The sequence below is a fragment of the Halichoerus grypus genome, chromosome 6 (assembly GCF_964656455.1).
Source record: "Halichoerus grypus chromosome 6, mHalGry1.hap1.1, whole genome shotgun sequence".
NCBI classification, from domain to species: domain Eukaryota; kingdom Metazoa; phylum Chordata; class Mammalia; order Carnivora; family Phocidae; genus Halichoerus; species Halichoerus grypus.
Window position 1 is genome coordinate 34,513,629 of NC_135717.1, and position 14,441 is coordinate 34,528,069.

The 14,441-nt window shown below is 47.2% G+C and overlaps 1 protein-coding gene across 33 annotated transcripts in view; it reads right to left on the reverse strand.

The window, feature by feature from the left end:
* RBFOX1 (RNA binding fox-1 homolog 1) overlaps window positions 1–14,441 on the reverse strand; it is a 1,991,091-nt gene that overhangs the window by 44,133 nt on the left and 1,932,517 nt on the right. For 19 of the 33 annotated variants that reach the window (XM_078074844.1, XM_078074837.1, XM_078074843.1 and 16 more), the window contains one exon: window positions 9,821–9,953. In XM_078074844.1, coding sequence (XP_077930970.1) covers window positions 9,821–9,953 — 133 coding nt within the window. Of the gene's footprint in view, window positions 1–182; window positions 223–9,820; window positions 9,954–14,441 lie in introns of all 33 variants that reach the window. The other 14 variants (XM_078074845.1, XM_078074838.1, XM_078074861.1 and 11 more) reach the window with 1 other exon arrangement.

The window sequence follows — 14,441 nt, forward strand, 5'->3', positions numbered from 1 at the left end:
GAAAGCGCTAATGCCACCCCACAGCAGCCATGGTGGCTGTCGGGAGCAGAAGGTCTTCTGCCCTGCGGATACGTCCCTGCACTCTTTCCCACAGATGCGGGAGGAGGAAACTTGCAGCAAACTTGTAAACAGAATGACTCCGGGAGGAAACAGGGGTGGCATGCACGTTAATGAATACTTACATAAATGTCTGCACCATAAAATCCATCCTGGTAAACAACACTGCAAGGGTGCACACACAAAGAGAAACATCCATATTAGTGCATTTCCCCATGCAGACACACCAACCCCTGCACTGGTGAAGTTAGTCTGGTTACAAAGATCCAAAACACAGGAACCGAGGATAGTTTTCATGTTGGTTAAGGAGGTTGGAGACAACAGCTGTCCATCAGCCCAAGAAAATTAGGCCGGGGTTCGGTGCTGGCCCAGAATCAGGACGTGGTGGCGTGGTGGGCATCCGACTTCCCACTCTTTCAGGAGGGGGTGTGGAAATGCACGGGGGAGGATTTCAGTTTAAGTGGCCTAGACAGACAGGGGAGTCAGAGTTTGCATTCAATCCACTGCATAGCTCCCCCCCAGGGGGAAAAAAATCATCTGCTTAAAATATAAGATCAATAAAGGGGAGGGGGACAGACTGTCGCATTTTCAGTATGTGTTGTAGCTGAATGACTTTAGGAGAGCCGGACAACCCAAATGATTCCAGAAATGTTCTTCTAGATTCTTTCACCCTGTAGTATTATTATATTTGGTAATTCCAGGTGCCACTCTTTTGTGGTAAATGTAGGAAAATATCCCTGATTATATGTGTGTATGAGCATGTGTGTATGTGTGTGCAAGATAATACGTGTTTGTATATGTGTGTGTGCTCTGTGCATGCATGTCGGTGGATGTGTGTGTATACCACGCCCATGTGTATAAGTGCGTGTGTGTGTGTGCAGATGGATGTATACAGTGTGTAATGCGTGTAGTGGTGTGTATTTGCACATGTGCATATGTATGTGGGCTCCCACATACACATGTATATATACATGTGCCCTGTGTACATTTTCATAAATTATATCCCCGCTAAGCAAGCCCCACATTATGACTGAATAAGCCTGGCCTCGCTGGGGCTCTGTCGTCACCACCCAAAGAGTCATTCCGGAGAGAAGGTACTTCATAGGAGGCAGAAAATATCCTGGACTTCTCCAGAAATTTCTTGGTATACCTTGAGTGAAACAGCCAGGAAGAAAAGCTTACAGCCATGTGATCATGGGAAAGTGGCTCCCAATTTCTAAGCATTACAATGGGTTTCATGAGGATTGCATGGAGCCTGCATGCCTCACAGGCCTCCGGGAGGGTCACAGGATGTACTGAGTATAAAAGCAGGTGTTACCAAATGCGTGTTTTCCACGGGATGGTAGTTGTTATTAATAACTTTCCCTGAGATCTCCCCATGGAGTTCGGAGATGATTTATGATTCTGGCAAAGGTCCAGTGAGCTCCATCATCGAATGGAGCTGGGTTCTAACAGAAACACGACTTTGATTACCAAAGGGGGGCCGGCAGGTTTCGGGAGAGAGCGGACCCACACGTAAGCCAAGCATATGGAGCCAAAGGAAGGCACTCGAAACACGCACACACGCGTGCACGCGCATGCACACACACACACACACGCACAGCTGTGACACTGGTTTGCTGGAGAACCCTATAGAGTGCTTCTCAGAGCTTTTCAGACTTGATTGGCTAGACCCCAAGTACCATTATCCTTAAAAATGTGACAGGGATTTCACACGCTAAGGAGGTTGGTAGGAATCACTTTCGGCTATTTTCATTTTGATCCAAGAGGACCACAGTTCACAAGAGCACTCATCAAGCAGCATAAAACCCTAATCTGAGATACTGAGGTATGCAGCATCCTGAGCTATGTTTTCAGCTTTCCCAACATCGATAGTGTCTGCTGGGGGTCAAAAGGCAGGGCCAGTCTCTGCCAACAGGACTTGGAATAGATCTGAGGAAATGGGCGAGAGTGACAAATACTAAGTCTGGGCACCGAACCACAGAGGTGAGTTGTGTAGCCGTGGCAAAACGGCTTCTGCTTCTGCCCCGTTCTTCCATTGCTATGCCTCTGCTGGGAATACCTGCTCTCCCAATAGCCACCTCCAAAACCAGGTCATCCTTCAAGAGCCAAATTAGACGGGAACTACATGGGCATCTGGTCACAGCCTCACCAACAGCAGCTGTGAGCCGCTGGGCTCATTGCTTATGCTCGCTGAGCATCATGTACTCATCTGTAAAATGGGGCGAGAGGCTAGGAAGTGGCTATCTCAAAGGAGGATGCAGCGGGGTGCTGCGTGCAAAGCAATGAGCACAGAGCTTGACACCGGAGTACAGAAAGAGATCCGGGGGTGAGCAAAATATTCATATTTTAACTACATATTAATATAAACATGGGAAATAATGCCTCTGTCTACATATATGTAGACGGGGACCCAGTCTGTGACTGCACTTCTGGGAATCATGAAGAGGCGAGCCCAGCCTAGACATGGGGCTGTTCCCACGCACACCCACGGGGACCGGGAGTGTCTGAGCTTGGGTCCAGCTGGAAGAGTGGCCTCTTTCGCCAGCTCAGGTTTTTGTGTGTGGTGGCCGGCTGCAAGCCTCCGTGTCAAGTCTTTTGGCACCAACAACTCTCAGAAGGGAGGCAAGAATAGGCCCTGACACTGGCCCTCGTTCAGCAGGGGAAACTGTGCCCGGCTTGGCCCTCCACTGTGGGCCATGGAAAATTCCTCTGGGCCTCTGACATCCCACATTTATGAGACGGAGAACCAAAGAGAAATGTGATCCAGCATCCTCATTTTGACAAGCCCCCACACACCGAATGATGAGTACTTTCTCTCTGCTCCCAAGATGCTTACTGTCCTCCAACAACTATACTAAAGGCACAGACAAGCCAGAGTGTGTCCATCACTAAACCGGCCCTTGGGGAGCTTCACAGGGAGGGGCCACGTTGTCACAAAGTCATGTGCATACATGTACATAAATATAAAATTGCAGCTTGGATGGGGGTTGAGGAGGAACAGGTGCTCGGAAAGGGTAGCGGAAGGAGGAGGGCTGGCAGCAGAGGTGAGGGTGGCTGAGCAAGCGCCTTGGAGATCTCAAAGCCTCAGCCTGGTCGAGGGGGAAGAAGAGCAGTCCAGGCAAAGGGAACAGACCATGCAAGCCCTAGTGTCCAGAGGGTCCCGGGCTCCTCCTTAAGGGGCCTGCAGGGTTCAGAGGCCCAGCAGACTGTGGGATTTTGCTGAGAAAGGAAACTAAGAATTCCCACTGCGATTATAAACCGCACCCCGCAGGGAGTGCCCGTTTTCACCGAGTGCTGCACCTGCACGTTGCCAGGGGTGGGGGAGGAGGGGATGATGGAGAGGGTGAGTGATCTAGTCTCAGGATAACTCTAAAAACAAGGAACTGATATGGCTGCCTCGTTGGTGGTCTGAAACAAAGCCAACTGATGGGCTGCCACTTTCACCAAAATGCTGTTTCTCCTCCTAAGCTGTTGGCGATAGCCCAAGCCCGAACACTACTGGTCCTCACATTTCTAGAATGATGACTCTGTGTCAGTCCCTGGTCTAAGCATCGTGTGCTCATTAGCCCATTTCACCCTCATTATGCCCCCATGAGTTGGAGAAGACTGGCATCGCCCTTCAGATATAAAGAAACTAAACTGGAGTGAGCCACCTGTTGGCTGAGCTGCGATTCTAGTCCAGGGAGTCTTGGCTTCTCAGTCCTCTTTGAACTGCTGTGGCAGATAGTGGTCAAACTTCAGCATGCCCACAAGGTCACCTGAGGGCTTGTTAAACACAGATGACTGGGCCCCACACCCAGCCCAGAGTTTCTGACTCAAGAGATCTGGATGGGGGTCTAAGAATTCCAATTCCTAACAAGGATCAGGGGATGCTGATGCTGCTGGCCCGGGGACGAATAAGCTCATCATTCTATGGGACACCGCCTTCCACGTGTTCTTTTTCTTTACATTTGTGACGGCAATGACCTAGGAGAGTGACCAGTCTCCTAGGCCCTATTCTAAACAGGAGCTGGTTATAAGAAAGCTCTTACAGACTCTTAACACTGGTTTCCAGGAATGCGTCCAAAGACTTTTTAAAGCCCCACGAAACAGGTGCACTTAAAATATCAGACATGTAGGGAAAGGAGAGCAGGAGTTGGTGGCTAGTATGGATCTAGAGATAAATTAAACCGAGGCCCCGTAGAAGAGAGGGGAGTTGCCGTCATGCATTGAACAGGTGCAGTCCAATTTTAATGCAAAGACGGTCTGTCTAGCCATGCAAAAGTAATTGCATTGCTTGCCAATCACTTTGGGCCTGCAATATGCTTTTGCAAGAACATAATGCAAATGCGCAACTCATTTTCTTAGAAAGGTAATAAGAGTGGTTAAATATTTGGTTGAATGCAAGCAGGGAATGATTGTACTACAGCAAATTACTTAAAAAAAAAAAAAAGGAAAGAAAGTAGAGGATGCCCAAACTATACAATCTGTTTGTGTAATAGAATATATCCCCATAAATGCATTCCTGTAGGAGAGGTTATTCAAACGTGCTCTACCTTGCTGCCCCTTCTAAGTAGAAAATAAATTAAAATTTTAATGCATTTAAAATCTAGCTGTTTTTGAATAGATATGGTTCCATAAACTCCCTGGCATTTGTATATTATTATGTTGTGTACAGATAGATGTATGTGTACACCAACATTTTCCTAGTGAAAACACATTTTTAATTAAATTACTAAAGGCATCTGTGACATAACGCTCCCCTCCACCCCAAAATTTAAGAACCATTGATTTATGGTGTTTGTCTATAGATGCAGTCAAATCAGAAGCTTTTTAAAAAATGTAAAAGAGGTCACACTTTAAAACTGGCTGGAAGTTTGAACAAGAATTCACACCAAAACCGAACACACAAACAAAAAGCTAGAGAGAATTCTGGAAAATATTCTGATAATGGATGATGACTTTAGTTCCTAGTGTTCATATTAAATGAGAAAGGTCCTAAACAATAGACAATAGTCTGAGGATTAGACATTTAGAAATTAAAGCCAGAAAGTGTGGTTCATTTATAGCCAGAGAGGCACATACACATAGCTCCAGAGGCTGGTGTCAGACGCTTTCCTAGGACATACCCTGAAAGCATTCCCAAGGATCTACGTGTGGGGTTCATTCTTGCACGGGCCAGCTTTAAGAGTTTTTCCCTGGGATACTACCACAGCTCTCCAATACACAAAAATAGCACAGTATCCTCAAACCACTTCTCAAGGTAACTCTGAGAAGTTGTACATAGATGTGCCATAACTAATTTCCTGAGAAAGTATAGAACACCTTGTTCAAAGATACCCAGAAAACCAAGACCAAACCCCTGTAGCAGATGCTGGACTTTTAGCTTAGAGTAGTAACAATTTTTTAAAATATTCTTTGATGCCCCATTAGAGCGCTCTACTGTGTCCCCAGATGATATGCATGGTACACAGCATGCACCTGGTAAGCAGCTGCTTAATAGTTAAGTAGCTAATTAATTAAGAACAAGAATTTGGTGAGGCCAGTCTCACGGCATTCCTTTGGGAGGGTGTTGGGGTTCAGTTACTGTCTTCTAGTATCAGATGTTGTATTGAGTCCGGGGGATGTGTCTCCAGTGCATCTACCTGCCATCTCCATCCATGGGTCATCAATCTGCAAGCTCCTTTGGATGGCAATTGCCCAATGGGTAATTTCTCCCACATGTGAGACATAGGAAGATAGACCGGACATGGAGGCTTCTCTATCAAAACCGACTCCAGGATTAAATGCAAGGAGAAATATGGCAGACCAGGTGATTCAGCTTTCTTGGAAACCATTCACTAGTTAATATTTTATTTATGATCTACATATTCCATAAACTATTGAAGTACCTCCGTCCAAAGCCAACTCTGTGGTCTGCAGGGAATGGGGTGTCTATGAACTGCAGGAGCCTCTCAGGAAAGGGGTGGGACACTAGGTTTCTAACTCATCACCCATCCTCATTCAGTTAATGTTGACAATCAACAGTGAGTTGGCTGGATCAATCTAGGTTTTCCACCCATTCCTGTGGTCCCTCTGTGGTCCAAGCAGAACACCCTCTCCCAGAGCAAATGATCAGGTATTAATGTCCCAAGAAGTTTCTTTTTAGCTATGTGAGCTATGTGAGAAGAGAATAGGGCCTCCCCAGAACCTGTGCTCTTTACTTGCTGGGAGGGACTTCAGAGAATACCAGGATGAGGAGGAGAAAACCAAATCAATCAAAGGAAATGGATAAATGGGAAGGCATGCTTGGTGAATCTGCCTGTAGGACTATCTCGATGTTGGATACCTCCGAGGGTCACCCAAAGCTCCACAGAAGTAGCCGTGGAGGTTCTGTGGGATTTCTTTTTAAAATTTATTTGAGAGAGAGAGAGAGAGAGAGAGAGAATGTGTGTATGTGTGTGCGTGTGAGAGAGAGAGAGAGAGAGAGAGAGAGAGGGAGAGAGAATCTGAAACAGACTCCACACTGAGCACAGAGCCTGACATGGGGCTTGAACCCCCAACTGTGAGATCATGACCTGAGCCAAAACGAAGAGGCGGATGGTTAAATGACTGAGCCACCCAGGTGCCCAGATTTTGTTTTTAAATATATTGGGAAAACAATATGGAAGCCATACATGGACATAGGATAAATGACACATTTTTGGTTGGAATTTCAGTAACAAAGTATATATTACATACTTCATGAAGAGCAGAGGTTTAGGTTGGCAGTTAGCTCTATCTTCAACTGATGACAAACAGAAAATCATAATAAATGCAGCTCGCTGGGTGACATCTTAGAAAAGATGGGGATCACTGGGTGTGAGGGAGAATGGCGGAATGGGATCTCAGCATGGCAATTTAGGAAGTGGTTGGACTTCAGTGCATCCTACATTTCTTCTTTTGCTGGAAGCCTTCTCTAAAAACCCAAGCTGAGCTAAGGGGCCTTCCTTGGTGCTCACAGAACACCCTTAGCACTTATCACATTTATTGAAATTATTAATTTATATGGTACCCCCTGCCCCTAACTAGAAGGAACTCCTCAAAGGTGCAAGACAATGCATTGGAACTGAGAAAAGGGATGTTAGGCTGAACTGCACTGGAGTAAAGACATTAGTCGACTCTACAAATCTCCCCTCAAAGGACTTTGGAGACAAACGGCTACAGGAAACCCACACAATCACCTGGACCACCTGAATCCTGATAACGTCACTTTCTGGAAACAGAAGTAGGTTTCCAATCCCTCTGCTGTTTGCTTCCACTCAAGCTCAGGGCTCTCACCACTCCAGCCCATATCTGCTGGGACATGAGTTGTCCTCTGCTATTCTTTCCAAAATGAGCTGCCCCCCCTGCAGTCTCCTGCAGCCTCAGCCAACAAGCAGAAGAAAAGGGAAACCTTCATTTAAGATGCTGGGTTCACACTTTCTCATTAGGCGCCAGTGCACTCCAGGTAGTTTGTAATACAGCAAAACACCCTCGCTGAGTTTCCTATCTTCAACCAGCACTTTGCTCTTATAGAACTTGCAGACATGGACACACACACCCCTAGCCCTTCTGCCCCTCCTCCTCCTGTGTTGAGAATTTCATCTTACTACTAACAGTGGTTTCAGGATTCCACTTGGAATATTACCAGCAAAGAGGCACCGTGTACCATTATAACCAAAATGATTAGGAATCTTGCTGGAATATTTAAATTAAGTCATGTCTGAAGCAATCACAAACACGTTGCTTCACCATTTGGAGATGCCTGTGTCTCTCCCTGGTGAACGTGGCATTAATTAGTTATGCGTGGTTCTTCCCTGGCAAAGAGCGAGTTCATTGTAAGTTAGCGAATTTCAATTTTACGGCAGGTGTGTTATTTTGGGAGATTTTTATAAATTGTTCATGTGAGGATAAGCCATATAATTTTATTTTTTTTTCCTGCTCAGTATAGTAGTGAGATACTGAGGGTACATATACCAAAAAGCTACAATTACCGTCTACTAAGATAAGATAATAATTTTCAGACAAACTAATGTGGTATAAACATGCAATTTTGTATTTATGGCTTATGCATCTTGCTTTAGTAATTACATGAGCCTACAGGGTAACTTGGTGGGTTTTTTTCCCTTCATAACAACTTACTGTGTGACCTTGGGAATAACACGTCTTTATTTCCGCATTTCTGGGTCTATAAAACAGGCTCAACACTGTGGGGCTGGAAATAATGATTAACACTGTGGATGCTTCCATATAATACATGGTCAGATAAAGGCTTCCGGAGGTGCAGATGCATGTTTTTGGAGGGTGGGGAGAATTTAGGGCAAATTCATCCTTGGTTTATTATTACCCACCATCTTTCCATGAGAAAGACATTTTCACTGTTGCTTTGTCCACTAAGAAACTCAGAAGTGACCCAAGGCTAATGACAACACAAGAAACTACGAACACGGACCGATCTCTCTGCCTTTGTTTTCTCCTCCTGAAGACTGAATCTAGATTATTTATATTCTTAACTTTGTCTCATTGCATTTGTGTTTGAAGCACTTCAAGTGCTCTCCTCTGCAATGGGTGAGATATGAATAAGTAATGAAAAAAAGAGTGGTTCCCTTTGTCATCAGTATAATAGAGAGATGATCTAAGCTAATTCAGGTTTTCTAAAAGATTTATAAGGAACAGAGCTATAAAAAATGCATTAACCCTCTTCATACAGCCTGGAACACAGCCATATTCTTTCTACAGACCAGAAAGCCAGTCGTTGGCTGGTAAAGCCTTGGACCATACTGCCTTGGGCATGGCCGAGTTGTTCTGAGTAGCGCTACTGACATTTGGGGTCTGATAACTCTTTGCGTTGGGGGCCGTCCTGTGCACTGTGGATGTTGAGCAACATCCCCGGCCTCCCCCTCCTAGATGCCATCGCACCTTCCTGCTCCTGTTGTGACAACCCAAAATGTCCCCGGACAGTCCAAACATCCCCTGAGGACCGGCTGAGACATCCCTTTCTCCCTGACTCCAGGGGTGCCAGAATGTTCCAGGGGGATCCCTTAACAGGAGGAAAGAAAGGGTAGCATTGCGGGGTTGCAGCCCACCACACCAAGACCACTGTTTCTTCGCATTCCCTGTTATTCCTTGATCTTCACTTGGCAATACCAGAGTCCATGCACACAGATACCAAACCGCCAATGGGGAACACATTACCCCACATTTCCTTGCAGAGGGGAAAGGAAGCCAAATGCCCATTTTGGAAAATCCAACCGAAAACCGAAACGGGTCTTATTTCCAATTTCTTTGAACTTTCGAATGTTTCCATTTGACTCCACACCTAATTTTCTCTTCTCAGGCAAGGGTTCATAAAACCTTGATGAGCAAGGTGTCTTAGGGGAGGGGAGCAAGACCACCCCAGTGACTTTTATGTCTGGGGACTTCATGTCCCTCCATGGACAGATTCAAGGGGCAAATGTGATCCAACCTCCTTAATAACCAGATGTTTGCAATCATCAGAAATACATCTTTGGCTGTAGCCATTTCTCTGTTCTCCAGCATTCAGTCTCAGAGAGAATTTACATAACAACATGTGACATGTAGAATGCTTAAAGGCACCAACCATGACAGGACAAATTACACTCATTTTTCAATACTCTTTGCAAGGTGCTCCACGGCAGGCGCGCGCCGGGCTGCATGCTGGGGCGGTTCTGGTGGGGCAGTCAAGACCAGCATGCACTCACAAAAACGGGAGGGGGCTGGTGCGGGAGGCCGTCGCGCCGGGGGAGGCCGCCCCACTTACCCGCCGTAGGCCGGGATCGGGGGCGGGGGCGCCGCGGCCCGGAAGGTGTTGTACACGGTGCGGCCGCGGCCTCGTAGGTGCGCCCCTCGGTAGGCGGCCGCGGCGGTGGCGGCTGGATACGGGAAGCCGGGCACTGCAGGGTGGGAGAGGAGAGAGCAGAGCAAAGGTTTTCAGAAGCACACCTGTCGTGGAGGACAACCTGCCCACCCAGGACCCTTCGCTCTGCGGGCCGAGGCTGGACACCTGGCCCTTGTCCGGGAGGCGGGGTTCCAAAGGCGGCAGCAAGGAGGAGGTCAAGGCGCGATTCCAGACAAGGTGGGCTAGTTAAGGCGGTGGTCCCTGTGCCCAAGAGAATATGGTAAATGGCAAACATTTACAAAGAATTCGTAGTAACGGGAGACAAGCTCACTGCACAAAGTTAAAATTCTACAAAGGTAGATTGCAAGATGTGCCTTGTGTTGCCAACTTCTCTGCGTCTATCTGTACACACACAGACGTATATTGTGTGTAATAGATTTATGTGTCTGGGCACACAATATACACATATGTATCCACACATAGGTGTGTGCATGTGTAGGTGAATATGCATGCCAATATGTATATTGTGTGTGCACATGTGTATGTGAATGTGTACATGTGCATATTTATATGTGCGCGTATATACGCATACACTTGTGTACACATATACATACATATTTCAGTGTGTTCCTAGTTATCTCTGGGGCTGAACTGTGTGTGTTAGTTATCTACTGATTGCTTTCCCTATCCCGTTATTTATTTCCCACATTTTCCTTTAGGTACATATATTGCTAGTTAAAATTTTTTAATTGCAATACAGTGTTCCTACAGACACGTGCATGCATCGCAAGTGTGCAAACCCCTTATGTGCCAAGAAACAAATGGTTACCGATGTCCCATCAGCCTCCAAACCATTTAACAGCTTTTAAGGCACACACAACAACCGTAATTACAGAGAAGTCTGAGAACTCAACTCTTCAGAAGAGGGTGTGGGCTGAGTTTCCCTCCTCAGAGGAAAATTCTGAGTGGGATGGCTTGCTGAGGAGTCAAGAGGGAAATTAAGCCTGATGCCAGAGACCCCTGATATTTCATTCTCTTGCCTCTGCCTGGGATGTCCTTCCTCCTAGGGTGTCTGCAAATCCGGACGCACTGGGGCCCAGGAAGCCTTCAGGAAACCACTTCTGCTTGCTTCTGCGTGTCTGAATCTCACAGTGCTCTCACTGTGCCAGTCTCGAGCGTGCCATCCCCACTAAACTGCGGGCAGGGCGCCCAAACCGCATCCCAGGGAGGAGGCACTTTTCTGGGGAATCCCACTGGGGAATCCACTGTGGCAGGAGATCTGTATTAAAGGCCCCAAACACCCAACCTCTCATGGGTATTGGTTTCAAAAAGAGGGGGTCAGTCAATGTGTTACCTTTTCTCTCCCCTATCAACCAGCAAGTTGCTCCAGGATTCCCCCCGCCCTGCCCATCTGTCTTCGCTTCTGCCCGTGCCTCCCCGAGTCAGCAGAAGCCCCCTGATCTTACCCACAGTAGGTTCTAAATATTGGACACCTGAATGAATGTAGGGGTGGCTTAAGTACATAAACAAGAGAACTAAGTTGTAAGTTGTGGGCAGGCCAAAGGATGGACAGACTCTCTCTGCAACCTCCCCTCCTTGTCCCAGGTTCTTTTCCCCACCCGCTACTCTGACACACAGGAGCTTTCCAGAGGGAGGGAGAAACAGGTAGAAGGAAGCAGGGCGGCAAGGCTTTCCTCCCCTGCACGCCCCCCCCCTCCCCTGCTCCCCTTCTCCTGGGAGTTCACACAGTGTATGTAAGGACAGACAAGGCTGGGAGGGACAGGAGCCTCCATGCTCAGAACATCCTACCACAAGGGAGGCTCTCAAACATAGGTAATCAGCACACGCACACCTCTCCCCGGGAGCTCCATTTGGGGGAACACCTAACTGCTCACAGGATGTTGAGTCTCAGGCTGTGTTGAAGTTGCTTCTAGCTTATATCCAAACTGCCAAGGCGGGGGGGGGGGGGGCTTCTCCCCTTACCACCATATACAGGCGCAGAACCCCATCTGTTCATTAGCCACGGCGTCCTTGGATACGCTATACCCTAGCTGAGTGGGGTGGTGGTGGCAGGGAGTGGGGAGACGAAGCAGCCATCCCCAATCCCCTATACCTCACAGAATCACACGGACTGGAATAGAACCCTTGAACCTGAAGTAAAGACTGACGGACTATCACCTGCAATTCTCGGCGTGTTCTCATGGATTCCACCAGATCTTTCTCTCACCATGGAGGGTAAAATGCTGGAACTGTACAACGAAGTCAGAGTGATTTTATCTTTCTATTTGTGTCTGCAAAGACCATACCCTAAAAGGTTATTTTTAACCTTTTTTTTTTTTTCTTATTGTTGTTCAAGTCAGGTCGTGCAGCTGTACTTAACTCTCAGCTGGCCGGCCCCTCCTCACCCGCGCCCCCTGGCTCGTGCGAATGTGCTTGAAATGGTAGAGAGGTGTCACTCCTAATGGGGAAAGCCAGTAAGTCTTAACACCATAGAAGCCCAGAAGTAATGAGATAGGAGCTGTTTGCTTCAGGACTGGCCAGAAAATGAGCAAGCGTGGCTGTGACTCCAAGTCCATCTTGCCACAGTTCAAATATTAAGTTTTCATAAGAACGCCCTGGATTTTGAAATAAAGAAAATGAAAAATTCACAATGTGGCAGAGCTGCCTGGGTGAGGAGACACGGTAATTATGCTGACCCATTCATTATCGCCGGCTCCCGTGCAGACTGAGTGAGACCAGATCCCTCTCAGCGACAAGCATGTTTTACAATAATTCTTGGAAGATTTAGATGTTGAGATACAAGGTGAAACAGAAGCTTGGCAGCGAAGCGGGGACAGCACAAGCTGCTGGAAAGCGTGGAGCCGGGGCTCCATTTGCACCCTTGGCTACAGGGGGGAGATGTCCCTCCCGAGGCAGGATGAAGTAGGACAGGTCTTCATGCAAGGCTTTGGGGGGCTCCTCCAAGCTAGGCACATTAGAGGGATTCTTATTTTGTTAAAGGAACACAGGAAAGACAACATATCAACTCCTGGTTTTAAAAAAACCGCTTTTCTGGAGGGGCCAAGTGCCCTTAGGCAAAATAAGGAGGTTCGTGCCGATCATGCTTGGGACCCGAGGCTTCATAAAGGAAGCACGGGTGTCTCCCTAGATGGATGGTTTGCTCAGCTATCTCTTTTTTGTTACCAGTCTCGGGCTGCCAAGGGGTCTCCTTAGCAAGCCTCTAGTTTGTCATCATGATTAATGAACACTTCCTTCCTATTCGATCCTCCTTTCTCCCCTTCCTCTCTTCCTTCCTTCCTTCCTTCCCACTTTCATTTATGTTTTAATCTTCTTTGGAAGGAAGTGGCCACAAAGCTCTCCGGGTAGCAGTCAAGTAGCTTGGATGACAGAAAAGAAAGAGAAGGACTCCCGCTGTTGCTAGAATGTAAACTCCACGAGGGCAGGGATCTCTATCTGTTCTACCTGTTGATTCAGAAGAGTGCCCGGCACAGAGCAGGTGCCTGGATACCCTTTGGAGGGGAACCGGTGTTTGTCTCCCTCCTTCTGGGACCACAGAGGCACTGACCCTTCACCTTGCACCTTCCACAACACTGCCCGCTCTACGAAGTGTCCTGCCCGGGGTCCGCGCACACACAGAGGGCCAACGACACAACTGGCCCTCGGTCATGATCCCTATAAAAGTACGTTCTACAACCAAGCTCACAGGTGCTGCGCTGGCCCAGGATGGCAACCACAGTGGGCATATGTGTGGTTCTGATAAAAAGGGAGAGGACTTGGATAAAAGCATTGTACTTGGAATTATTGCAAAACCTTAATTCGTTGAAATTCACGTTCATTGCTGTGCTGTGTAGGGATTGGGAGATCAGATTCTTGTTCTGGGGAAAAGCAGGACTCAAACGTCCCCCCCCCCAGACACTGATACCTATCAAAGGACCTGTGGGGTCAGGTTCCTTCACAGAGCCCCAGACAGTGCTCTCTGGCAAGCGAGCAAATCTCTGTCTGAGTGCAGTAAATGTGTGCCACAAGGAACACTGAATATAACACTGCTTATAATCCCTCACTTCTGTGATTTTTGGCTGAGCCTTCTGTGTTTCTCGTCATCTCCATTACAGGAGGTCTCCCCTGCAGCTGGTTTAGGATTCTGAGTGACTCTCTTCTCTTGCCACTAAGACCAATGGTCAATTGCACAGGTAAAAACAAAAACAAAACAAAACCCCCCACAACTGTTTGTTAAGCTTCCTTTAGACTCAACTTAGGATGGAAGGAACGGATTTGTTTACTTGCCTACCATGTGCATTGGCTTGTTGGTTCTGGGACACAGTTAAATGCATATTTGAAACAATTACTTAGATGATTCAGATACAGATGAAACAAAACCGAAATGGCTTTATCCTTGAACCACACAGAAAGAACACATCTCAATTATGTGCTTACTTTGGGACACAACACCTATCTTTTGTTGAGTCAAAGTTATCACACTGTCTATCAGTGCCCCAGTTCAGGAGTTTGGATCCAGTAAGTGGGCAATAAATGTTTAATAAAT